General features: G+C 36.5%; 1 protein-coding gene across 1 annotated transcript in view; it reads right to left on the bottom strand.

The window, feature by feature from the left end:
* Window positions 1-7333: 7333 nt before the first annotated feature.
* The window catches only part of SMARCA5 (SNF2 related chromatin remodeling ATPase 5), a 33765-nt gene continuing 15211 nt past the window's right edge, over window positions 7334-25887 (bottom strand). The window contains exons 10-24 of the mRNA XM_087816499.1: window positions 25301-25410; window positions 23246-23472; window positions 21428-21549; window positions 21192-21344; window positions 18908-19040; window positions 15949-16097; window positions 15637-15756; window positions 14701-14811; window positions 14264-14377; window positions 13951-14073; window positions 13088-13220; window positions 12373-12491; window positions 11736-11948; window positions 9617-9724; window positions 7334-8589 (exon numbers count right to left, since the gene is read on the bottom strand). Of these exons, the coding sequence (XP_087672625.1) occupies window positions 8524-8589; window positions 9617-9724; window positions 11736-11948; window positions 12373-12491; window positions 13088-13220; window positions 13951-14073; window positions 14264-14377; window positions 14701-14811; window positions 15637-15756; window positions 15949-16097; window positions 18908-19040; window positions 21192-21344; window positions 21428-21549; window positions 23246-23472; window positions 25301-25410 (2001 nt within the window). The 3' untranslated portion in view covers window positions 7334-8523. The remainder of the gene's footprint in view (window positions 8590-9616; window positions 9725-11735; window positions 11949-12372; window positions 12492-13087; window positions 13221-13950; window positions 14074-14263; window positions 14378-14700; window positions 14812-15636; window positions 15757-15948; window positions 16098-18907; window positions 19041-21191; window positions 21345-21427; window positions 21550-23245; window positions 23473-25300; window positions 25411-25887) is intronic.

Here is a 25887-nt window from a genome sequence, read left to right as displayed (position 1 = left end):
CTCAGACTTAACGTCCGTGCCTCAGGGGAGAAAAACGACCCATCTGCAAGCAGCTTTAACAGCAACCAGAGAGTAAGTCCACTCTCTAGTTATGCAGAAGTCTAAGCTATCTGCTGAAGTGTGAAGGGCCTTCTCTGCCGAGTTGAGCTTGACCAAACCTAGAAGCAATATTGTCGACTGTGCATCAACATGGAAACAAGTTTCTGGCTTAAGCCAGATGGACCACGTCTTGAAAGTAAGAATATACAGCAGGATAAAGGAGCTGAGAATTATTTACATGTTTTGAGGTTAAAAATTGTCCTTCCTGTGAAAGAGAGGACACAATCATCCAAAATCATACTGCCACCAAGCCTTGTTCTTTATTTTTTTTACTCCTCACCAGAAGATATTTTTCCTTTGATTTTTAGAGAGAGTAGAAGGAAGAGAGGGTGTGGAGACACACACACACACACACACACACACACACAGAAACATCAATGTGAGAGAGAGACATCGATTGGTTGCCTCCCAAACGATTGGTTGCCTCCCAAACGCACCTACCTGGGCCAGGGATTGAACCTGCAACCCAGGTACATGCCCTTGACCAGGAATTGAACCCGAGACCCTTCGGAGCCCCAGCCAAAGCTCTGACCACTGAGCCACACCGGCCAGGGCCGAGTCTCATTCTTTAACCACCACTTGTATACATCATACCTACAGGGAAAGGTGCCCTAGAGCCACCTTGCATTCACTATAAAAGTGAGGTTGCTCAGTCATCATTCACTTATTTACCCATATGCTCAGCATTTTCCTTTTATAGGCTCACAATTAGGTTTATAAATTTGAGTGTAGGAAAAAGCAAGTCATGATCAAAAGTTCTGTAACACTCCATTTAAAGGAAAATTATAACCAATAGGTATATTGAGATGCTATAACCTCAAATTTCAGTGTGATTGAAGAATTACCTGAGAGCTTAGGACATAAATTGTGGGGTCCCACCCAGAGAGATCCCAATTCATTAGATTGGAGTGTGATCTGAAATTCATATTTTTACAAGTTTCCAGGTGCTGTCTCTGCTACTGGACCTCGGATCATATCCTGGAGTAACACTGCTCTAATATAAGTGAGACGTAGTTGAGAGAGCGTAGGGACTTGGGCCCTGGAATGGAAAATACTGGTGGCCAAGAAATCAAGTTAAGACCAGGTTGCCAGAAGGAATCACGTAAAAGCTGACCACAAGAATGTCACCACCCTTCCCCTCGTACTGAAAAAAGCAGAGGTAGCTGATTTTATCTCCATTTTCTAACTGCCTGCTTCCTTGCAGATGTTGAAACTACTGACCCGCATGCAAAGCTGATCAAGCTTTGACCGCCCTCTGACCTTCGTAGGGTGGTAACGCGTAGTCTGCCATCTTGCCCGCACAGCACAGGCACAAACATAGTTGTCGGGCAGGCCAGCTGGAAAAGGAAGTCACTGGGCCCTGAAATGAAAATTCCACAAGCCTGCCTTCTTCAAAAAGCCCACCTTTGCACTCAAGCCTGCTTTGTCCCCAGCTTATAAAAGCAGCCAAGCCGGGCCAGCCCCTCAGCCAGTTCAGAGGACCTTCCTTCCCTCTGTGCTGCCTCCCTGTGCTTGAGCATAAGCTTAATAAAATCCGTCTGGAAATTTCTTTGGGGCTTCCTCTTGATTTCTATCTTGGGGAACCCAAGGACCCCAACACTGGGTAGCAGTGACTTCAATGCTATCACTGCAGGTAGCCAAATAATGTTTGTTATAATGCTGTGGATGAAAGGGGCCACGTGCTAACCTGGCAAGCTCAGGGAAGGCCTTCGTGGTGGCTTTGCAAACTCAGAGGCCTAAAGTAACCACAAAAGATGATCTGAAATTAAAACTTAAACGAAAAGCAGTTTATAGCAGATAGCCATGTCCTAGGCTAGAAGCTTCCCTGACAAAAGTCAGTCTTTACCTTAGCTACACCAGTCTATGGTCCTTTGCATCTATGATAACATTCCTTTGGAATGTCAGGCTAACTCCGCTTTTTCCAGACTCATCAGGGCACAACCAATGCACAACGGGTGGAGACCATAAATTCTCTCATTTTTATTGTTGTATGTATCCAACATTTTACTTTTTATTTAATCCCAGAGTCGTGCCCCTCCCCCACCTCCCACTTTGTTTTCTCCTGCCTCCCTAATCTACCACCAATGGATTTCAAGTAAACCACTTGCGTCTTCACTTTTTATTGTAATGTATTAAATAAGGTGCAAAACTGCCATTCTCTGGAGCATTATCTCAATGCATTAAGATTTTGCTTTCTGGCAATTGTTAACAGTTTGGCCCAAGTAAACTCACAAAGATGCTTTACAGGTTTGAATGTTTCTTACGTTGAAAACATTGATGGGTTGCCTTAAGAACTTAACTCATTTTTTAATCAATTAGCCTATGGTAAAAGTGGTTTCATTATAAGTCGCAGGACCCACCCATGAATCCATGAAGTTAAGTGAGGACTTAAAACTCACCAGAGTAACCTCTGGTAAGCTATTTGTCTACCCAAAATTTTCTCTGAAACACCATTGATTAATCTTCCTCACCCTACACTAAAAATAAATACATACATAAATTAATTAATTTAATTAAATAAATTCATGTTACCATGAGGTCATGTTAATCTGATGATATGTTAAATAGCTGTTAAAGTTTAATTTTATTTTGCTTTGGCAAATGTTTTAAAACAATGCTTTTCACATTTTTTGGTGCATATGTCACCTTTGAGGATCATTATTAAAATCAAGATTCTAATTCAGCAGTTCTGGGCTGAGGCCTATCCTTAGATGCTGCATTTCTAACAAGATCCCAGGTGAAGGTTTTGGAGCTTATAGCTGAAGGCCCAGAGTTGACTGTCATCTCAGTTTTCAAAATACATCAGACTTAGGATGACAGGTTTTTCAAGTAAAACTTGTAGTGCTCTGCCCAGTGGTGCCTGGGACAGCAGAAAAGAAAGCGGTTTCAGGGAAGGGTGAGAGATGTGTGTGCCCATGGTGAGGACATTAGAATGCTTCTATTGGGGGTGGTGGGAATGGCACCAGGTGTCAGACCCGTGGGTCAGACTGGACTGGGATTCAGCAACCTCAGTACTTGAGTTCTGTCTAGGAAAGAATTCAGAGTCAAGACTCAAACTATAAAGAGGACATTTATTTAGAAAATCATAGAGGTGGAAGAAGGGAGTGGTAGAAGAAATGGGTTTAGGGAACAAGTTACAGAGGCAAAGGAAGAGCCCTTGTCCTTTACAAGTGAGAAAGGTAAAGGTGATGTGCTTGGGCGGTGGGGAGGAATGGGTTCCCAGGAGGGAGAGCTCATGGGGTTCTCCATCCTAAGGGTTTTAAGAGTGGTGATTTTAGGGGAGGTCCCAGGGGAAGATATCAATAAAATATTCAGCAGTTTTCCAGGTGTATTTTTTCAGGGTTGTGATCTCCAATGATTGGCCGGCCCGCGCCAGGGCAGGGGGTCATTATTCAATGCACCTGGCTCTGAGATCATCCAAGGCTGGTTTTGCTGCTTTTCTGGGCCTGGAGCTAAAATACAACAGAGGCCTAGATGTTATCTCTAGGGAGGGAAAGGTCAGGGGGGGTCCAAACTGCAAAACCAATGATATGCTGGGGGAGGAGAGTCACCCTGGGGATGAGGTCCCACCTACAATTGTTAGGCATCTGGGGCTTTACACCCTGGTGACTTCTGTACCTAGCCCATCGTCCTTGCTCTGCTTGTGTCTGCCTACCACACTTCTGCTGTTGAGTTTCATCAGTGATGGGTGACTGTCTAACCTTGTGCAGATTCTCAAACTTGGCTGCACAAATCTGAATGTGGGGCCTATCACCATTTTGGATACAGACACGTTGAAATAGGTTACACCATTATTATGTTTAAAACAGCTGCTCCTTCCTTTAAAATGGCTACAGGAATATGTTCTATGCCTGGAGCAAGTGCAATATTTTTAACTTGATTCAACTTCCTCATACTTTTTCAACTTGAGACTGTCACTGGAAAAGAGGACGTGACCCTGACCAGATCTGCCTAGGGCCAGTCCATATTGTGTGGGTTCTGGACTTCGTGCAGGAATGATTTCACAACACGAGTCCAGGTGAATTTTAGAGGATGTTTATTAAAGCTGGAGACAGTGAAACAAGGAAGGGCTAGGGAAATGAGCCTGGGCTGCTTTGGCTCAACAAGAAGTCAGAGAAAAGGGGGCCTTGGGGATAGGTTCAGGGGGTTTGCTCAAGATGAACTGCCACTGCCTGCTGCTGCCCTGGTTGCAAGCCTTGTGGGGTCCCTTAGAGTTCAGGAGATGCATGCCTGTAGGGAAAGTAGGGGGAAGGGGAGAGGCACGGGAGTGCTCCTGGGAGGGAAAACATGCACTAGACCTTCATTTTGAGGGGTTTTAAAGGCTGGGTGTTTAGGGGGACGTCTTAGGGGAGGATCTCAATAGAATATTCATCAGCTTTATGCTGATATACCAAAATGAGGTTTATTCTCTTAACTTCCATCTGTCCTTGGGTGTGGTTGGAAAATGGCAAGAATTAGATTTCTGCTGCCTCCGAGTAGGGTGATTTAAGCTCTTTACCCTCTTGTTGGGGAGGAGAAATGCAAACCATTTACTCTTAAGTGTCCCTGGTTTAGGGAAAACAGGATTTACTAGGTGGTTGCAAACTGCTGTCTGTTTCCCTATTCCACTTGTCCTAACTTACTAGCCTATCTCAAGACTGCCCACTGGATGAACTTTTTTTTTTTTAAATATATCTTTATTGATTTCAGAGAAAGGAAAGGAGAGGGAGAGAGAGAGATAGAAACATCAATGATGAGAGAGTCATTGATTGGCTGCTTCCTGCATGCCCCCGACTGGGGATCAAGCCCACAACCCGGGCATGTGCCCTGACCGGGAATCGAACCCTGCTCTCCTGGATCCTAAGTCGACGCTCAACCGCTGAGCGATGCCTGACTGGGCTGGATTAACATTGTTAAGACTACATAAACACAGTACTATAAAGCATAATTCTATTTGAGAAAAACATTTGAAACCTACCAACAAATTGGTAGGCTAACTGGTAAAAGTGTTAAATACTAAAATCTTGACCAGTTTACTTTTCTGCTATGATATATCACACTTAACAAGATAATTGCCTCTCCTTTAAGACCAACATTTAGAGGTTCATATAAATGCAACTACTGTTTCATTCAGATTTCCTAAGTAAATTAATATACTTTTAACACATAATAAGCATATGTAAGCACTGCTAGAAAATTAGGCACATTTTGTCTACTATATGTTAAGTACCCTAAATTAAAAAATTGAAAGTTTGCTATCAAAAATGTTGGCAGTAGCAAGAATGGCACAAGTGTTAGACCAGTGGGGTCAGACTGGACCTTGGTTCAGCAACCTCAGTACTTTGAGTTCTGGCTAGGAAAGAATTCAGAGCCAAGACTCAAACTGTAAGAGAAAGTTTATTTAGAAAGTCACAGGTAGAGGGATTGTGTAGAGGTGGAAGAGGGTGTAGGGGGGGATAAATGGTGATGAAAAAAAAGAAAAGTTGACTAAATTTAAAAACAAAAAAGAGGAAATCAGAGGTAGAAGTGAGCAGTAGGAGGAGTGGGCTCAGGAAACAAGTTACAGAGGCAAAAGAAGGGGCCCTTAGAGCTTAGGAGAAAGAAGGGTAAATTTAAGGCACCTGTGAGTAGGGGGGAGGGGGAGAGGGAGGGGAAGGCACTGACACCTCCATCCTGAAAGCTTCTAAGGGTGGGGGATCTTAGGGGAGGTCCCAGGGGAGAATCTCAGTGTTATTCATCAGCTTTCCAGGTGTGTCCTTTCAGGGTCACGGTGTCCACTGACTTGTCAGCACTAGGGGAGGGGGTCATTATTCAAAGCAGCTGGTCTAAGGCAGATTGTGCCTGTTCTTGCCAGGTTTTGCTGCTTTTCTGGGCCTGGAACTGAAACATACTGAGGCCTAGATGTATTCGATGCAGGTCAGAACCTCAGTGTCCTGGAGGCTTAATGCTCAAGGGATATTCTCCAGCCCCCGTCTGTTCCCTCTCTAAGGGGGTCTAACCCACATGAATAGGAACATCCCAGAGTTGGAAAAGTCAGAGGAGGATTTGAACCACATGACCAGTGCTATGAAATGTCAAGGAGTCAAAACTGCATGACGAGAGGAAAGGTTACCCTGGGGCCAGGTCCTTGTTTTCCCAGTTTTGCTCATTGCTCGGCACCTGGGGCTTTCCACCCTGGTAACCTTCTGTACCTTGCTTTTCTTCCTTGTTCTGATCTTGTCTAACTGCCCACCACAGAAAAATCTCCATTACCTTTTTTCAAGGTCTTAATGTTAATATTTAAGATATTGAAGTTGAAAATGATTACATTTTCAGTTTTATCTGGATCTCAATAGAATATAATCTTCCTAACAATATATACCGCCTTACTCAACTATTTGTATTCTGGATAACAAACTCCTGTAACCCTGCTCATCTATGTTAACACCAGCCTCTTAAAGCTTCTTCTTCCTCGATGAAAACTGAGAAAAACAATTGGAAACATACTTCCAATTTTTAGTCTATTTTCCTCTTTGAAACAGATGGTCTGAGCCATTTTTCCTTCAATTTACTATAAATAAAAACATGGCTTTAAACAGCCAAATTGACTTGTGAAACACCAGTCCCATAAATTGGATAAAGTGAAATGCTAAATTTGAATATTGTTTCTTACACCATTTTTTCAAGTGTTTCCCTTTCTTTCAAGTTCCCATGCTCTTAGGGGCTGGCACTACACTTGAGTCATTTTGCATTTCAATTCTCTACCCCATACCCCCCTCCCCACCTAGATTGCTTCTCTACCTTTTGAAAACGTCCCTTCTTTGTGTGATCCCTGTAATGTTTTCTCCAGGCTTATATTTCTCCTATTATTTCTTCCAAAATGAAGGCATCACTCTTAATAGCTCCTTTGATGAAAAAAAGCAAGCTTTCCTCAAATTTTGCATACACTAGATCCCTATAACTATTATTTTATGAATCCAAGGTAGTATAGAAATCAATTTGGGGAAGCACAAAATAAATTCAAATTACTCTACAATTTGCCATAAACACTGTTTTGTTTAAAACTGATAGCAGCCACCCCGCATTTTGGAAAAGTAACTAGCACTAGTATTACTAGAGAAATCAGCAAAAGAAAAATCTCAATTATGTGTAGGCAGATGAACACAACTAATAGAAATTTTAAAGGAAGAAATCTAAGTAAAGGGAAAAGATAATGTCCTAAGGAAATAAGTGAATACAAATCAAATAAGAAAAATAAATAGAAAGAAAAGACCACTTAAGGATTATAAAAGTTATATTTATTCACGATGCTACATTTATCGCATTCCCTTAGAAAAATGGAGAACTGTTTATGTACCCAATTTGCACTTATAAAACTTTATACAAATTATGTGTAGCACATAAAGGCCTCTGGTACAGCTAAAATCCTGACACTACAATTTGGGTAATCCTGCTGCAGGGTCTCCAGTTTATCAAGTCTGTCCATAGAAAATTAAAAACTGGAATTACAGTCAGTCTTGCTGCTCACATGTAGAAATTATTTTAAAATGTAATAAAATAAAATTTTCAATTCTCTAAAACTCAAAAAGTTAAACGGGAAGGGGATACATTTTGTTACCAATTTCAATTTAACAGCATGACAAATTCACACCTTATTTTGGCTGGAAAAAAATCACCTTAGTTTTGACATTATCTTTCTAAGTTGTGGCTGCTTTAGAAGGTAATTTGTCAAAATTTTTACCAAACAATTTAAAAAATAATAATATTCCTCTTATAAAATGGTACAACAACACCTTAAGGAACCAGAAGATACTAAATGTCTTTGGCTATACAACTAAAAGGCCATTTTCCCAACAGAATAGGGTATATTCACCTCACAACCAATTACAGAAACAGAAAGCGTTTAACAGAAATATGCATAGAATATAATAACTTTTCTTGCCTTTTTCCCCCATTCTAACCATATAATAAAAGGAGAATGTAATTTACATAATCTTTCCAGATGAGACTCAATAGCACTACAGAGATGATACCCAAATTTCTGCAAAGGCAAAGTGAATTAAAACAATTACACAACTAAGTGAAAACTGAAGGGACAAATGTCATTTGCAATTTTTTTTTCTTGTTTGCTTTCTTTAAGCCTTACAAGTGTGGAAATTATAACTGATAAAGAAATAAGTCACAATCCTCACATATGGAACTATAATAGAAAAATAAATCAAATGAAACATTTATTAATAAATGAAGCCTATTTTATTATTTCAAGTGTTAATGATAAAAAAAATTTCAGCACAGCTGTTGCATTTAAAAAAGTGAAACTACATACTATGTTTCTAGCTCAGTAAACAGATGAACCTGATGTCTTTGAATGACATAACAATTGAGCATTGTACAGTACATCTTATGAAGACCCGTAAATTAAAGAACTACTGGTTTAAAGTTAGTGATTATGAAACAAATGTTTATTCATAGTTTCAGCTTCTTTTTTCTTCCTCGACCATCAGGTGCTCCATCCATCTTACGTTTCTGTGTCTATAAACAAACAGAAGGATTACTTTTCATTACAAGACTAACATTAATGTGAAGTACACTGACAGGCACACCATAGCACTTTACTAAAAACTGCTCCATAGCCATTGGTATTAGATGTTCTTACCCAGAATAATCTTATCTACTCATATTACTAACATAATAAAACATTTTAATGCTAATAATGAAATAACTCACCATTAATAGTACTAAATCAATACACCAAATATATAAAATGCTCTCTTACAAAAGCAGTAATAAAAAGTACTTTGTGAGATTACATCAGATATTATCTAGAAACATTTACCCATGATTTTATAAATTGGCTATTATTAAATAACAAAATGGCTTCTTTACCTTAAAAGTTTTGCTTTTACATTGCTAAGGTATCAATCACTAGGACAATAAATCAAGTTAATAGTTAAGTTGTAAAGCTATTGCTTTCCTAATATTTCTTTAAATATTCTAAAATTATAACTTGTATTCCCCCAAGGTCAAGTGTATGCTCCTGGCATTCATACTTCCCAGATTTTCACAAATCCCCATATTATGAACTACCATCATAATGTGATTTTCCCCACAATGCAATCAAGTTTATACTCTAAGTGACCCAAGGCTATATTATTTACCAAACCAAAGACAAAAAAGAATCTAATATCAATGACAACCAAGTAATGTGCAAATTACTTAAAAAAAAAAAAAAAAAAAAATATATATATATATATATATATATATATATATACACACATATATATGTTTTTGTTTTTTTTTTTAAATATACCTTTATTGATTTCAGAGAGAAGATAGAAAGAAACATCAATGATAAGAGAGTCGCTGATCGGCTGCCTCCTGCACACCCCCTACTGGGGATCGAGCATGGAACCTGGGCATGTGCCCTGACTGGGAATCGGACTTCCATAGGATCATAGGTCAATGCTCAACCGCTGAGCCACGCAGGCCAGGCAATGTGCAAATTCTTAAAAAGAAAAAAATTATGTGCTCAAATATTTACATATTTGTGACTACTTACTGAAGGCTTTGGTCCTCTTTTCTTTTTCTCTGCCTTCTCCTTTTCTTCTAGTTCCATGTTTTCTCTTTCAATCAAGGTAATTAAGGTGTTACACCTCCTCTGGAGTTCCTGAGTTGCAAACATAAATTTACACAGAATTTGTATTTTCCATCTATACATTTTCATGATTATAGTTTTAAAATAAAGTATGTTTCAATAAAATTTTATTTTATTTTTTATTTTTTTAAAATATATCTTTATTGATTTCAGAGAGAGGAAAGGAGAGGGAGAGAGAGAGATAGAAACATCAATGATGAGAGAGTCATTGATCAAGCCCACAACCCGGGCATGTGCCCTAAACAGGAATTGAACCCCAATCTTTCCCTTAAGAGCATCATCAGTAGAATTACAGTAATCAATGTACCACATGTAACCTTTCCCGATTTTGAAATAATAGCCATGGAAGTCTATGATGAGCTCTACCTCATCTCTCTCTAATAATCTACATGACCTCAAGAAAAGATTTTTAGAGTATAGTGTAGTAGTAGATAACCCTGAAGAAAACAGGAGTCTACTTGAACTGTTACTAGCTAGCAGCTCCCTTCCTTACTGAGCAAAACTGTTTTGTTTTTCTCTTGTAATAAGTGATACTACTACACAATCACAGCAAAATCTATATTCAATAGTATATAAAGCTAGAAGGTAGAACACTATTTCCCTTAACAGGTGCACTGACTCACATATGCCAGGATGTGTGACATACGTGCTGAAGTATGAATCCTCTTGACTCTTAGGAAAGGTTTACGCCTCACTGTTTATCACAAGGGGCCATACACATTATTTTTTACTTGTGCCTTAACATAAAACACGATAGCAAGTAATACACAGTTTCAAACCATGGTATTGTACTGGTAAATCAATGTGACCCTGCATCTTGTTTCCCTCAATACAGAACCATGCTTCCTTATTAACTACATAAATTGTCCTACTTAAAAAGACATAAGAGCCTTTAGCAACCAAATCTTTCCTCTAACTCATTTACAATGTATCTATAGTGCAACATTTCCCAAACTAGGGTTTCAGAAAACAGCAGCCCCTCTGGACGTTTACTGAAGAATTTAAAAGTCATTCAGTGGTCAAACGTGGAAACACTGCATACTATCCCACATCTTGAAGAGTGACAATATATTTTAAATACACTGAAGGAAATACTATAAATATAAAGATGTTTAAACTTTGTTTATCTCAGTAAATCCCAAACTTACGCCTACAAAACTTTTGGCCATTATCATCATCCTGCAGAATACAATAAAGTGAAATTCAAAAGTGGTAAGATGTGTGAAAAAGACCAACTCATCAAAGCTAAACTTTTCTGAATTCTAATTTTAGGTCATTAGAAACAGAACTTCCAACAGAAACAGCTAGATAATGGGAATAAAAACAAAACCTAGCATTAAATCAATACAAAAAGAGTGTTTCACTACATTAAGCTATTTTAAAATAACCCAGACTTGGCATTCTATGGGCAGATGTCATTTACAAAACCAAAGTTTGAACAGGGCAAATTTTAAATTGTAATCATCACATTCAGAAGCTGAAACTGACAGTGACATTTCCTCCTACTTAGAACATGATTAAAAAATAAATATCAAAAGCTAGTCAGTCCTATCATACATAGTGATATTAAAAAATATGTGATAGTAAAGGAAAGCGCCAATAAACCTAAGTTATTTATGGTATTGGGTTTTTAACTGTGAACTGTTTTTTTAATTGATTTTCAGAGAGAGGGAGAGGGAGATAGAAACATCAGTGATGAGAGTCATCAATTAGCTGCCTCCTGCACGCCCCCTACTGGGGATCAAGCCCAAAACCCAGGCAAGTGCCCTGACTGAGAATCAAGCTGCAATCTCCTGGACCCTAGGGCAATGCTCAACCGCTGAGCCACGCCGGCTGGGCTAATGTGAACTGCTTTTTAAGAAACTGACTTAACCTATGATACTAACTATACTGTAACAAAAATTTACCTCAAAGATGCCATGGAAACACAATTTTCTCTTATTAAGAAGTTACCTTAGAGAATAGTAAAGAATATACTTATACTCTGAACTCTGCGCATTACACAAAAGACCCAAGCACTCACCATTGCAGTTCTGGACTTAAGAAACCAGTCAAATCTGAACTGAGGAGAGTTGCGGATACACTGTCGCAATTCATCATAAACATTTTCTTTGTCAAATCCAAGCTTATGAAGCATGCAGATCAGAAAACGATCCTCTTCTTCAGTATAGTTTTTTCCTTTGTTAGTACCATATGATATTCTCAGCTGATGAAAAGGTGCTTTGTACCGTCCAATCTATTAAAGTCAGATTTTGTGTTATATAAAATCTAAATCCTATATAATCAGTATTTCAAACTCAACTTTAGTAAAATTAGCTAGAAATATTGTATTTCAACTCAGAATTTTTAATCTATAACACCTCAATTGCATTATATCCTCTTTGTCCTGAAACAATTTTAGTCTTTATTGTTCTAAAGAGAAACCAACTCAGACTCTGACACTAAGCAGTGAAGAGCTGATTCAATGCCTCAGACCCAGACACAGTAACTGAAAAACTGAGGTAAATTCTGTTGAGAATGCCTATAACATTTGAAGGTTTTTCTTTGAAGAAAATTTTAATTTTAAATCATTATTTCCCTTTTTAAAAGCTACTTTAACTCTCACAAGTACCGATACGAGTTATTTTATTAACTGCCATATTTATTAATGTGCAAAGTACCTTTGTATCAAGTGCTTTTTTGATACTAATTCTTCTTTGAATTCTTGCCTCGCCCCTTTCAATTTGAGCCATAATCTTTTCTATGTCCTGGAGCTCATTGCATCTTTCCCAGAATACAGCTGTAAAGGAATAAAAGGTGGACAGATAAGATGGGTGGAGAATGGGAGAGAAATATAAATTGTCAGCATAAATGCTCTTATTTTATTTGCTAAGAAGTATTTCCAGTTCTCCCACATATAATACTAGAAAGTAAATAGGTATTAATAATTTCTCAGTTTCCTTAAAAAAAAAAAAAAAAAAAAAGAGAGAGCGAGAGAGCGACTGAATGATTTAAGTATCTCCCAACTCTTCAATTTCTACTACTCTGAAATTCTAAGCAGATGCATCACAGCACAACTACATATATTCACTTGACAATACAACTGACTTCAGGAAACAGGCATGCAGTACTTGAAAAGTTATGGAGATGAAATATAAACGAAGGCACATTATTCAGTAACCTATTCTTATTTTCTTTGCTATAGCTACCTAGCTAGGGTAAAAAAAAAAATTAAACAATTATGCCATTTAAAAGAGAGGAACATTTTCTAATCCAGTTTTTAAGAAGCTGAGGCAAATTTAGCTTATCAAAACATAGAGTAAGAAAATCTGAACTTTGCAGCAGCTCTCCAGAAGCCTGAGAACATTCTTATACCTATTAAAATAAAAAAGTTACCTGAATATTCAATAACTTCCTCTGGAGTTTTTCCTTCTACTTCTCTTGCTATATTTTCAATATCATCACGACCCCACTTCTCATTAGCTTTGATAAACTGGTTAAAATCTCTCTTATTCCAATTGGTAAATCCCTTCAAAGCAACAGAAACAGTATTTAATCACAGCACAATGAACTTGGAAGAGATGCTATTATTTTTTATCCAAGCGTCTAAGTATTATAGAAATTTTGGTTGTTCCTAGTTTGTTTTTTTTTAATTCTTTTCAACTGGTAACTTTTCATATACATAAATGTGCATTTTTAGCACTACATCATATACTGCTTAGATACCTAATTACATCTAAGTGGAAGAGAGTAAGAAATGCTGCATGAAAAGGTGACATTTTCGGTGAGCTCTGACGGATTAGGAATTTGCCTGAAGAATGAAAATAGGTTAAAGAGCAGAGACATAAGGAAAGGGAAAATGAAGCTTTAATGGTAGGTTAAGGCCAGATTCTGAAAGATCTTTATTGAACCCTACAGAATATTAAGCAAAAAGTACCAAGCAGAGATGTATAATTGAGAACTGTGACTTAGAAGTAACACGAAAGATTCACAGGAAAGATAAGGAAACACTAGAACAAAGGTAAACAAAGAACACCCACTTTACCAAGGCCGGTGCAAAGTTATAATCTTCTCAATTATCTTAACAACTAAATGACAATCAAAACATAGCCTTAACCCATATGCCCATGCTTTATCATCTCCAACTGCTCCATTTTTAAAGCAGAAACTTATACTTCTTTGTATATCCCAACACAACCTAACACAGTACCTTACAAACAACGTAGGTTACTAAATTGTGTGTTGACTGAAGGCTGTACCTGTGTTAGAAGCTTCTCCTTTTCTTCTAACTCTTCATCATTAAGGGGTTCAGCTTCATCAATTTTAAGCTGTTCTTCTTTTTGTGCCTGTGCTGCATTTGGTAGGTCAGGATTTCGAGGTACCTAAAATATACATTTTCCTATGTCACTAACCAGTAAATTTTAGAAAAATATGTGATGGACTAACAAACTCTTAATCAACTAAATGACATTTCACAAATTTTAATCCAACCATGAAAGAAAACATACCAACATCTTATATTAAGTTAAAAACAAACCAGACTAGTTATATACAAAATGTTATTTGTATTACCTTGTACCCAATAGTTTTTCTGTAATATAGAATTTCTTTTTCCAATAATTCAAATAAGCGTGGAGGAAAGAACTGGAAATCCTGAACATTGGGTTGTTTTGGAGGTCGAGGAGCCTAAAGAAAGAGAAAAATAGTATTTATTGTCCATAAAGAAAAAACTATTTTGCTTTAAATCTATTTCTAATCATCTTCATTCCACAAACCACGACGGCCAATTTTCCAAGCAAGTGAATGTATATTTCAATAAAATTAAAACAATCAAAACTTAAATGCAGATTCAAAATTAATATTTAGAAAACTATTAATTAAACACTGACTGAGGTACAGCATAAAAAAAAATCACACAAAATGTAATTCTCAATGTTTTTATTGTAAGAATAAAAGAAAAATAATTTACACTTCCAGTCTTTCAAAGGTTTTGTGCTCTGCCACCTCACCTTGGGTGCTTTAGGTTCACTGACACGAAGAGCTTCCCTGAAATAAGCATCAACAGCATAGTTGGCTTTTCTTTCTCGTTTAGGTGGTTCAATCCACTCTGTAAATGCAATCTAGCATATGGAAGACAATTCAAATCACCAACTTTTACTATACACAGCTGCACATCTTACATGAATGCTATTCACATTGTGTACATTAATACTACTGCTTGCAAATGGAAAGACATTCATAAAATCCTGGACTATAAGCTCTACGAAAATAGGGACTGTGATACCTTGTTCGACACTGTAATTAACACAAAGGACAGAGTCTAGTGACTAGCACAGGCTATTCAATAAGTATTCTTTGACCAAATTAGTAATTCTGTTGGGTAAAAAAAATTAAAACGCTACAGTATGTATGCTACAACCCAAATTAGGACAAAAATGTAAATGTATATTTAGTCTAGAAAATATGCAGAGGATATCATGTCTTAAATGTTAACAAGAAAAACCCTAAGTAGAATTATTTTTTTTCATCTTCTCTGGAGGTATTTCTAATTTCTCTGCAATTTCAAGTACTGCTTATGAAAATTTTCTTTAATTACTACCAGCCAATTATGCTATTACAAAGAAATTTTAATAAGATGGTGACAATTTTACCAAGAATTTTAATTTTCAAATATCTCAAATTACTGTATTAGCTCCCCACACAATATTTCACTATCATGTATTTCACAATATTATACTAAATAGTACACAGTACGCTTCATTATATAAAGCCTTTAACCCACTTCAGAGCTTATGAACTGAAAATTTGGCATTACGTCTAACATAATTTAGATGTGAATAAACAGAAATGACTGCTGTTTGAAACAAATTTACAACTAATATTTAAAATTCCAAGTTTCAAGTAAAATAAAGCCTTCAAGTAATTAAAACCTCTTTATAAATTACCTTTTGTTTTTCTCTATAATCTTCCCCTTCGAAGTTATAAACACTGGACTCTGTATCCATTGTAAAGTTTCTAAGTGAGCTTTCACCCATCTTGGAGAGCTTTTCATTCATCTCTGCAGTCTAGGGAACAAAAGAAACACCTGTTTAGATTAAGAATTTAAAAAGCATGAGAACTATAGTCAAAGTGATTAGGCTTTACAGTACACAAAAGCTTTTTATGGAAATAACATTATCTATAATTCACATAACTATTTCAGCGTTATTTAAAATATTATATATATTAAAAACATTGTCATTTAATCTATATCTCACCTTCTTTGCACCTCTTTCCAAAATACCATCAATATCCTCATCAGTGATCTCACTTTCCTTTGACGCAAATACATGTGTTGCCCCATGTCTAATCATTTGAAGCATTTCATCTTTCCCAATTTTGTTCAGATTCTGATCCACAAGTCTTCCTGAAAATAGATTATGTTGTATAATGTTAACTGAACAAACTTTATTTTACTGGAAAGCTGGAATTTTAAATGCCACGTGTAATACTGTGTCACTTTGCTTCAAATATCAATCATTTCAGTTTATTCACATAATTATCATTTTTATATAAAATTTAAAGCCAAATTTTCAGCTGGTAAGTTCTGAAATGTTCCTAAGCCTATTTCTGCATTATGTAATGGAGCCTGTTTTGTACTGTCAATAAAATACATTTTTGTATTGGATGAATAATAATTTGTGATGTGAAACTGAAATTAGCAAGACTTTTTTTTAAAAAAACTATCCACAGATGAGAGCATTATAAGCACAAGATGTTTCTGAAAGCAGAAAGACTTTAATACTAAAACTCCCAAATCAGCTTTTTCTATTTAGAATGGTGAAGTACCAAAAAAACCTTCATATTGCCAAATTTTATGTAAGGAACAAAACATACATCAATTTCTGAAAACTCCCTAATCTTAAGAACTGAAACTGTTGACTGTTTATTTTGATCACAGAAAAAAACTAAACATCAGAAAATTAAGATCTTCAACTGGTAAGAATTTTGCCAACTTAAATTTGTGGTTTCAAAAATACAGGCATCAAAGCAAAACAAAATACTACACTGAACTGCTTTCACCCTTAAAGGCCACTCACATATATTTATATAAGGCTTCAATATTTGTACTCCAATCAACTTGTAAAACGTTGTTTCCTGCAAGTTCATTAACTACTTGTATCATGGCTTTAAATCCTAACAGAATGCACAACCAAACATCTGTGACTTTTGAAGTTTGTATATACAGTAGTCCCCCCCATCCGAGAGGGGATATGTTCCAAGCCCCCTCAGTGGACGCCTGAAACCAGATAGTACTGAATTCTACATATACTATGATTTTTCCTCTATGTACATATCTATAATTAAGTTTCATTTATAAGTAAGGCACAGTAAGAAATTAACAATAGCTAATAATAGAGAAAATTAGAATATCTTTATAATATAAGTTATGTGAATGTGGTCTCTCTCTGATAACTGAGACAGTTACTAAGTGACGTAACAGGCAGGTACCGTACTCAGTATGAATTCACTGGACTAAGGGGATGATTCACGTCCCTGGTGGGACGGAAGTGGGAGATTTCATTGTACTACATCATGAACAGCATGCAATTGAAAAGTTATGAACTGTTTATTTCTGAAATTTTCCCTGTAACGTTTTTAGACTGTGGTTGACTCTGGATAACTGAAACCGCAGCAAGTGAAACTATGGATAAGGGGGGAACTATTGTATCCAGAGCATTTTTCTTTGGACTGAAGCCTATCACAGCTGCAATCAAAATGTCCTTAGGCTTATGGAAACTACTTCCCTGTGAGGGAGCTTTTCAGACATAAAATGCTTCCAGGTGTTCTCATATTTTAATTATGTCCCTCAGTACACAAGATAGTAACAGAGGTATGCACCCAATTAGCAAAGAAAGACACTAGCACAAAATCTGCCCTAGTAAATAATAAAAAAAAACTAAGCTGAAAAACTCAGATTTTCTAAGTTGACTGTAAAGGAATTAAAGCACACTGCTTGGCACAAAGCAAGCACTCAACGCTAAGCTATTATTAATAAAAGCAATTAATAACAAGCAATCATTTATTGTCTTCAGGTATTCAGATATGTGGCTAACACTATGGTTAGCATTATGGGATACCAAAGAAAGGTTAGCATTTACATGGAAATTAGAGGCTGGCTGGCAGAACCAAGACACATACAGGAAGTAATCAGTGAGCATGTTAACAGTATACCTCTCAGTTTTATGGACAGATAAAAATTACATGCTCATGATGCTATATGAGAAGAAAAAAAAGTAATGTGGATTTAACGTTATGGCGGATTTTGTTTTTCCATTTTGGCATTTTACATATCCCGTCACCAACTGTACTGTAAGCTTCATGAAAACTTAAATGTCTTCCTTAAAAGCTGATTTGCAGTAAGAACTTGAAATTACCTTCAATTAATTCAAAATAAAATCCCACTTTCCTCTAGTCCTATTTACATAAATGTTTACTCCCTGTCTCCTTCTAAGTTATAAACTCCTTGAAAGTAAGAACACCTGTCAGTTTCATTCACCACTGTACTGTCAGCATGAACAGTGCCTGGCATCTGCTGGGAGCTCAGTAAACAGTTGTAGACTAGACAAAGAATATCAGTTTGAGTTTCTTTTTTTTTCCTTTTCTTTTTGGTTAATCCTCACCTGAGGATATTTTCCCACTGATTTTTAGAGCAGAAGGGAGGGAAGAAGAAGGGGGGGAGAGCGTAGGAGAGAGAAAGAGAAAAGAGAGACAGAGAGAGGCATTGATGTGAAAGAAATACATCAACTGGTGTCAAGTTTCATTTTTATTTCTTTAACATCCCTCGGAGTAATCGATGGAGTACTTAATACATGTAAATCACCACAGCTCTACTTAATATGTACCACACTGAATGCTAGGTATTTTATGTACATTGTCCCCTTTAATCCTTAAAAATCCTAAATAGTAGTTACCTTTATCCCCATTTACTAGATGAAAACACAGGCCCAGATGGTGTAAAATTGCTAACTGGCAGAGTCAACATTCAAACGTAAACCTTCCTAAGCCCAAACCCATCCTCTTAACAAAACTAGAACTTACTATCTCCAGAATACAAATATTGCTGGCTGCCAGCTTCATTCAACAGATGCTTAATAACAAGAACCTCCTTAAAAATCCAGGAAAAAAACATGCATCAATCCAACTTGGTAAATTTTTTAAGGTTCTAAGGCTCACCTTGTTGAATGACTATTGAATCCAGTCTGAGTTTCATCTCAGCACGTTCCACTATTCTTTCTTCTACAGTATTATCAGTTATAAAGCGGAACACTCTGACTGTCTTGGTTTGTCCAATTCTATGTGCTCGGTCCTAGGCAAATTACCATATATTTTGAATAAAGGTAAAAATTCACATAAATAACATTTTAGTGTGTACTGAGAAACAAAATTTAAATATTCAAGCACAGAACTTTTAAAATTATGTAACAAAAAAATTATACTAAAAATAGATTCACATTTTGTGACTATTTCTTAAACTTTCAAAGTTTCTTAGTTTCAACCAAATTAATTGGTTATCTCACAAGAAAACTTTTAGGAGGTATGGAAGGAACACATCATAACTGCTGAATGTGTGAGAACTATCCGATTAATTTTACCAGATTACGCCAAGATAAAATACACATAACATCTTTAGGCAAGAAGAAATTATAGTTTTTAAGTTTGACAGAAGTTTCTTAAAATTATCTTTTTTTCTTAGGTTTAAACTCAAAATATTTTTCTAACTAAATCAAATATAAATTTTCTCTGCTATCAATTCTACAAACAATATAAAAATCCCAGTCTTTAAATATTACCCAATTAACTACAGACTAGTCAAATTAATGTGAATTCCACTTTCTGTTTAACTCTGGCAAGTTCCCAAACCACAGTCCTACGAAATATCCGTCTTATTAATCTTCTCCAGCCACTCTTACAAAGATGAAAGCAACTAACACCAGAGATTTAACAGTAGTGTTTATGGTCACCAATACCATAGCTCAAGTCATAAGCAGCATCAGCCTTAAAAATTTGTTAAATTTTCTATTTAATTTACAAATCATAAACTTTCTCAAAAGAGAATGATCTTCCTAATCTGGTCAAGGTACCCCCATACATGGGCCTAAATTTTAAGCATCTAATGTGGCAGGCAGTTAGTAGCTCCCGCAGCTCATTTCCCTTTCCTTCCAGAGCACAACTATACTATCATTTAGCAATTCCCTTGCAGTTAGTTATGCTATGTGATTAGCTGGCCAATGAATATGCGGGCACTTTCAGGAATGACCCATAAATTTTCCTCTTCTCTCTTCCCCCTTCTGCCACCAGAATGCAAAAGATATAGCAGAACTCTAAGGTCCTAAGATATGACAAAGCTGTAAGATGAAAATACAGATGGCCTCAGACTTACAATTGTTTGACTTTTTATCTTTATGATGGGGTGAAAGTAATATTCACTCAGTAGAAACCGGCTAGGCTAATTAACTTTTGTTACTTTGATTAATAATAAACACACGTGTGTTATCAGTGTGCACAATTTGTGGTATGAATCTGTTTTGCTTCCCAGCACATAAAACCATGAAAATCCTAAGAAACAAACTGCCCCAAAGCTAGTTGCTTAACACAGGCATTTTTTTTTAAATTTATCTTTATTGTTGAAAGTATTACACATGTCCCTTTTTCCCCACTGACCCCACTCCACCCTGCTCCCACCCCCTCCCCAGGCCTTCACCACACTATTGTCTGTGACCATGGGTTATGCATATGAGCTCTTTGGTTAATCTCCCCACCTCCCCTTTTCCCTCTGAGATTCATCAGTCAGTTGTATGCTTCCATATCTCTGGATCTATTTTGGTTGTCAGTTTATTTTGTTCATTAGATTCCACATATAAATGAGATCATGTGATACTTGTCTCTCTGACTGGCTTATTTCCCTTAGCATAATACTTTCCAGGTCCCTCCATGCTGTCTCAAAGGATAAGAGATCCCTCTTTTTTACAGCTGCATAGTACTCCATGGTGTAAATGCCCCACAACTTTTTTACCCACTCATCTACTGATGGGCACTTGGGCTGTTTCCAGATCTTAGCTATTATAAATTGCACTGCTATGAACAAAAGGGTGCATGTATTCTTTCTTATTGGTGTATCAAGCTTCTTAGGATATATTCCTAGATGTGGGATCACTGGATCAAATGGCAGTTCCATTTTTAATTTTTTGAGGAAACTCCACACTGTTTTCCATAGTGTCGGCCAATAATATTTTAAACTTATGATGGGATTATGTCCCAAAAACATAACTCTATTGTAAGTTGAAGACCATATGCATACTGATTTAGATGGAAGATCACCTGCAAAATATCATCACTAAACTATCAGATCAGAGCAAAATAACATTCTATTGGGTTAAATCACTGGTATCTATAGATCATTCATTAGCTTGCTCTTAACTAAAAAGTCTATAAGCACAAAATAAATGTTATCTCTTACCATAGCCTGGAGATCTACTTGGGGATTCCAATCTGAATCATACAAAATTACTACATCAGCAGTAGCAAGGTTGATGCCAAGACCACCAGCACGTGTGCTTAACATGAAAACAAACTTTGTGCTGTTTGGTTCATTATATGCATTGATGGAGTCCTATAGACAAACATAAAATAAATGTCATAAAATCGTTTTATCTGGTATTTATTTTTTATCTCCCCTTCCTGGATTTTACTCACTTGTCTCTCGTCATGGGGCGTCTGCCCATCCAATCTGCAGTACTCATAATTTCTCCACATGCAATAATCTTCCAAAATGTCCAATACCCTTGTCATCTGACTGAAGATTAGTACTCGTGAACCTGTTGGTGAATACAATAGCACACTATTGTAAAAAAAATTCTTTAAAATTTTAAAGCTAACCAAAACTAACACTAACCAATTACTCCTTAATTCTAAGTTAACTACTTGGTTACAAGAAAAATGGCACATTTATTATTGAAGTCAGTCATTCCTAACATTTCCCCCATTATGACATAAACAGAACAGGATAATACTTGTACAACACACTAAGGTAAATAGAAAAGGGTGTGTCTGGCCTGGGAGGTCTTGCCATTCCAAAAGCTGAATCATTATCTTTTTATCGCACATACAGGATGGGGCAATAGTTGGTTTACAGTTGTAAGTGATCAAAACACAGTTTATTCTTGTATTATTTACTGTATTATTTTCCATATAAACCTTAAACCTACTTTTGCCCAACCCTGTACAGTTAAAAATAACTTTTCACTACCACACCACTCTTCATGTGCAAGGCCCTGCAGATGCCCCAACACACACCCCAGGTCTCAATCTGGTTCTAAAAGACTCATTCCAGGTCGAAGGACCATAGATGTGTGCTTCAGATCCCCAACTGATCATCCTTCACTTATCTGTCAAGATTCAAATTATTCAACTGCCTTCCATTTCTTCAACCAGCTGCACAATGCCCTCAATAGAATGCATGAAAACAAAGGGATCATTTTGAAAAGTAATGATTATGGAATTATCTAGGCTGATAATCTGCTGGTAATTACTTAGCTTTCAAGGGAAACATTTTAGAAAATATGTTTCTACAAAAAGATACAAAAAGAAAAACAAAAACCAATTCACTAACAACTTTTACAATGGTTTTGATAATCAACATTCTTTAGGAGAGTCATCTACTGGTATAACTGTCATTCTTATAAAAAAAGCTAAAACACAAATGGAGAAATTGGAAACCTGAGAAGAGACAAGCAGGTATAATAATAGATAAAAACAAGTTTTGCCATGATTTTATAATTGTTGAAGCTGGCTTCATACTAAGTTTGCTCTACATTCACTTAGTTTAAATACACTTGTACACATACCACATACTCACTATGATATAAAGTGTTGTAAATAAAATTGCTTTGGATCCATGCACATAATATTTAATTACATAATTGAAAAACAATACCACAAGCACACCACCACTGTCTACCAAAGGATCTGGGAACTATGTATAGGTGGGAAGAGCAATCTTGGCATTTAATAACAAAAAGTTGGTATTTCTGGGAAAGCATATATAAAATGAGAACTCTTCCGCCCAAGTCCAGGGAATACGGTTGCCCTAAATAATGCTCACTTTCTAAAAGATTTAAAGCCTATAATTTGGGGAAAGTGGAGCTCAGATAATGAATAAAAGTTTTTAAGTATTTTATACTTCAACTTCAGGAAATGCCAGAGTCATCTTTTCAAAGTGTAGTGCTCCTTAAACATTAGAACTTTAAAAAAGTTTTCATTACTTTTTTTTTTTTTTTAATCTTTACCTGAGGACATGTTGCCACTGATTTTAGGAGAGGAAGGGAGAGAAACATCAATCGGCTGCCTTCTGCATGCCCCCTACTGGGGGTCGAGGCCAAAACCCGGGCATATGCCCTGACCAGGAATCGAACTGGCAACCTTTCAGTGCACGGGATGACAAGTGACCAATTGAACCACATTAGCCAAGGCAGGGCTCATTACTTCTTCATTTAATACCAGTAATGCATATACCTTGTTCCTTTAGTTTAGGAAGCAGCTTGTCTAGCACCACCATCTTGCCACTGTTGGTGACCAGATGCATATCCGTTGTATAAGGTGGACCAGGCTCTGCTCCATCAAAGAGGTACGGGTGATTACAGCACTTCCTCAACTGCATCAGGATGTTCAGTAACCTCATTTTGTCCATCTTTCCAGCAGAGTTCAGTATGTCTATATCCTTCATTAATATCCGAGTATACCTATTGAGAGGAAAATATCTTGAAAGGGCTCAAATGTTCCTTCATCAGTCCCTGCCATTTTACACACTCAATCCCCCTTCCCCATCTCAACCCAAAACTACCTGTAAAAAACAACTCATCAACATCTAAGGTGTGATTAGGAATTTACCATACATAGCCTCCTCCTTTCTTCTTCTGTTTTTCTCTATTGCCCTCAGTGTTCTAATGTTCACACTTGTGCTTTGGGCTTTGAGGCCCAATATAGTAAAAATTCATCTCCTTGTGATAAATTAAAATGTAACAGTATGATACCACATTTTTAAGAAATTAATAAGCATAACTTAAAACTTTAAAGCATAAGTTTTAAACTTAGTTTTAATTTGTCGTCTTTTCCAACAGAAGAGTGGCATATTACTATTCACTGTAACTAGTATAGCATTCGGGTGAGAACACTAACCTGAGGAGGGAGGAAGAATAGTGAGAGGTAAGGCATGATGATGAGCATTAAGTTGAATACAATGTGATTTAAATATAAATAAAAGTACATGGGACAGGGCATACAAGCTTCAGTCATAGGCCAGATTATAAAAGGTCTTGAATGCACACTAAGTATTCAGAGATTATCTTGCAGGAAAGAGCAATCTGTCTCAATGCCAAAGTTTCAGGACCTTGAAACCTCTGAACAAAATAACTTAAATACCTATGCAATCTATGCTTAACAACTCCAATTATGGGGCACAAAATATTATTAAAAGTAGTCTTCCCCATCACAGTTCTAATATAAAGTTTACCAGTTTTTATAGCTAAAAAAGATGTCTTCCCTTAGCACTGACTCATGTTTTATTTCTGTATTTTAGCCACACAAGAGAAGCCTAGTATCTTTGCTACCCTATAAAAGCCTTTCAAAAGTTCTAAGGACATTTAGGATGGTCTACCTTCTATGATGATTCTTTCCCAGATAGCACACCCATTTCTTTAAATTACAACTTCTCAGTATTTTTCCCAACAACTCCAGCCCCTTGTAAATACTTATTAAGTACAGAATTGAATATACCTGAAATGTGGCATAACCAGCAAAGAATAGGATGGCTATTCCCTGCCTTTCAACACTACACTTATTAATAATATGTGCTAAGGTTATAGTATCTTTTTCCACAGCTACTTCACATTGTTGGTTCATGTTGAGCTTTCTATCACACACACACAAATTAAGTTAGAGGTGTCTAGCCTTTTGGATTTCATACATCCATAAAACTTGGTGGTGGTGGGGGGGGGAGATGCTTACAAGGTTTTTATTTTGTCCTATGTTGGTGTTTAAAAATAGCTACCATGTATCATCACCATGATTTCATAAAAAGACATTTTATCCTGCCTAAAATAAGAAATCAACAAAGAATGGGATCTTTTATTAAATTAAATAAGTGTAGTTTTATGGAGTAAAATAAAGCACTGAATTGTTCTCGTATCTGTACAAATAATCTGCAACTTCCTCAGAGACCAGCACCAATCCATGATCCAGTATTTACAACCTACCAAGTTAACCATACATCTCACATCTGTGCAACCAAAGCTTCTTTTTTAAAAAACTCAATTAGAGGACTTTAAATTGTATCCCTATTTCATAAATTCAAAGTTTAATTTTCAGATTCATAAACCTCCCATCCTGATTCTATCATCTAATAGTTTTAAGACTTTGTATCATAAATTAGATTGGCAAGCCCTATGTTATATGACCAGAAAACTCTTCAGGCTGACTTCAATCCAGCAAACAGAAATTCCTGGAAGTCATACATCAGGAAAACAAAATACAAATGAAAATTAGGGAAGAATCAATAGTGATATCACATACCATTCCCTTTGCATTTTGCTGAGACCCACATAGATTTTTACTTCCTTTTTCGGAGGCAAACTCTTTTCAACATCAGCCTTAATTCGACGAAGAAGGAATGGACGCAAGACCTTAAGAGTTAAAAAAAAGAAAGATAGTTGACAATCTTATCTGTAATCTAATTCCAAGATCTCGAAATTGCCTATTAAATACATGGAAAAGAAATTTATCTGCTTGAATATCAAGTGAGTTTTAGGACTTCGCCCTTCCAAATATATAATAATTTATTAGTGAGTTACTGAAGGATTATACAATATCATTATTTACTCAACATATGTAATGAGTATACCTTGTTATACTGTCATAAAATACTAAAAATAATAATAAATTTTATTTTATTTATTTTTTAAAAATATATCTTTACTGATTTCAGAGAGAGGAAAGGAGAGGGAGAGAGAGAGATAGAAACATCAATGATGAGAGAGTCACTGATTGGCTGCAGCCCGCAATGCGGGCATGTGCCCTGACCGAGAATAGAACCCCAATCGCCTGGATCCTAGGCCAATGCTCAACCACTGAGCCATGCCTGGCCGGGCTAAAAATAATAA

The sequence above is a fragment of the Miniopterus natalensis genome, chromosome 4 (genome assembly GCF_054644295.1).
Source record: "Miniopterus natalensis isolate mMinNat1 chromosome 4, mMinNat1.hap1, whole genome shotgun sequence".
Lineage (NCBI taxonomy): Eukaryota > Metazoa > Chordata > Mammalia > Chiroptera > Miniopteridae > Miniopterus > Miniopterus natalensis.
The sequence above is the reverse complement of the archived record's forward strand: the minus strand, read 5'-3'. Positions and strand labels throughout refer to the sequence as shown.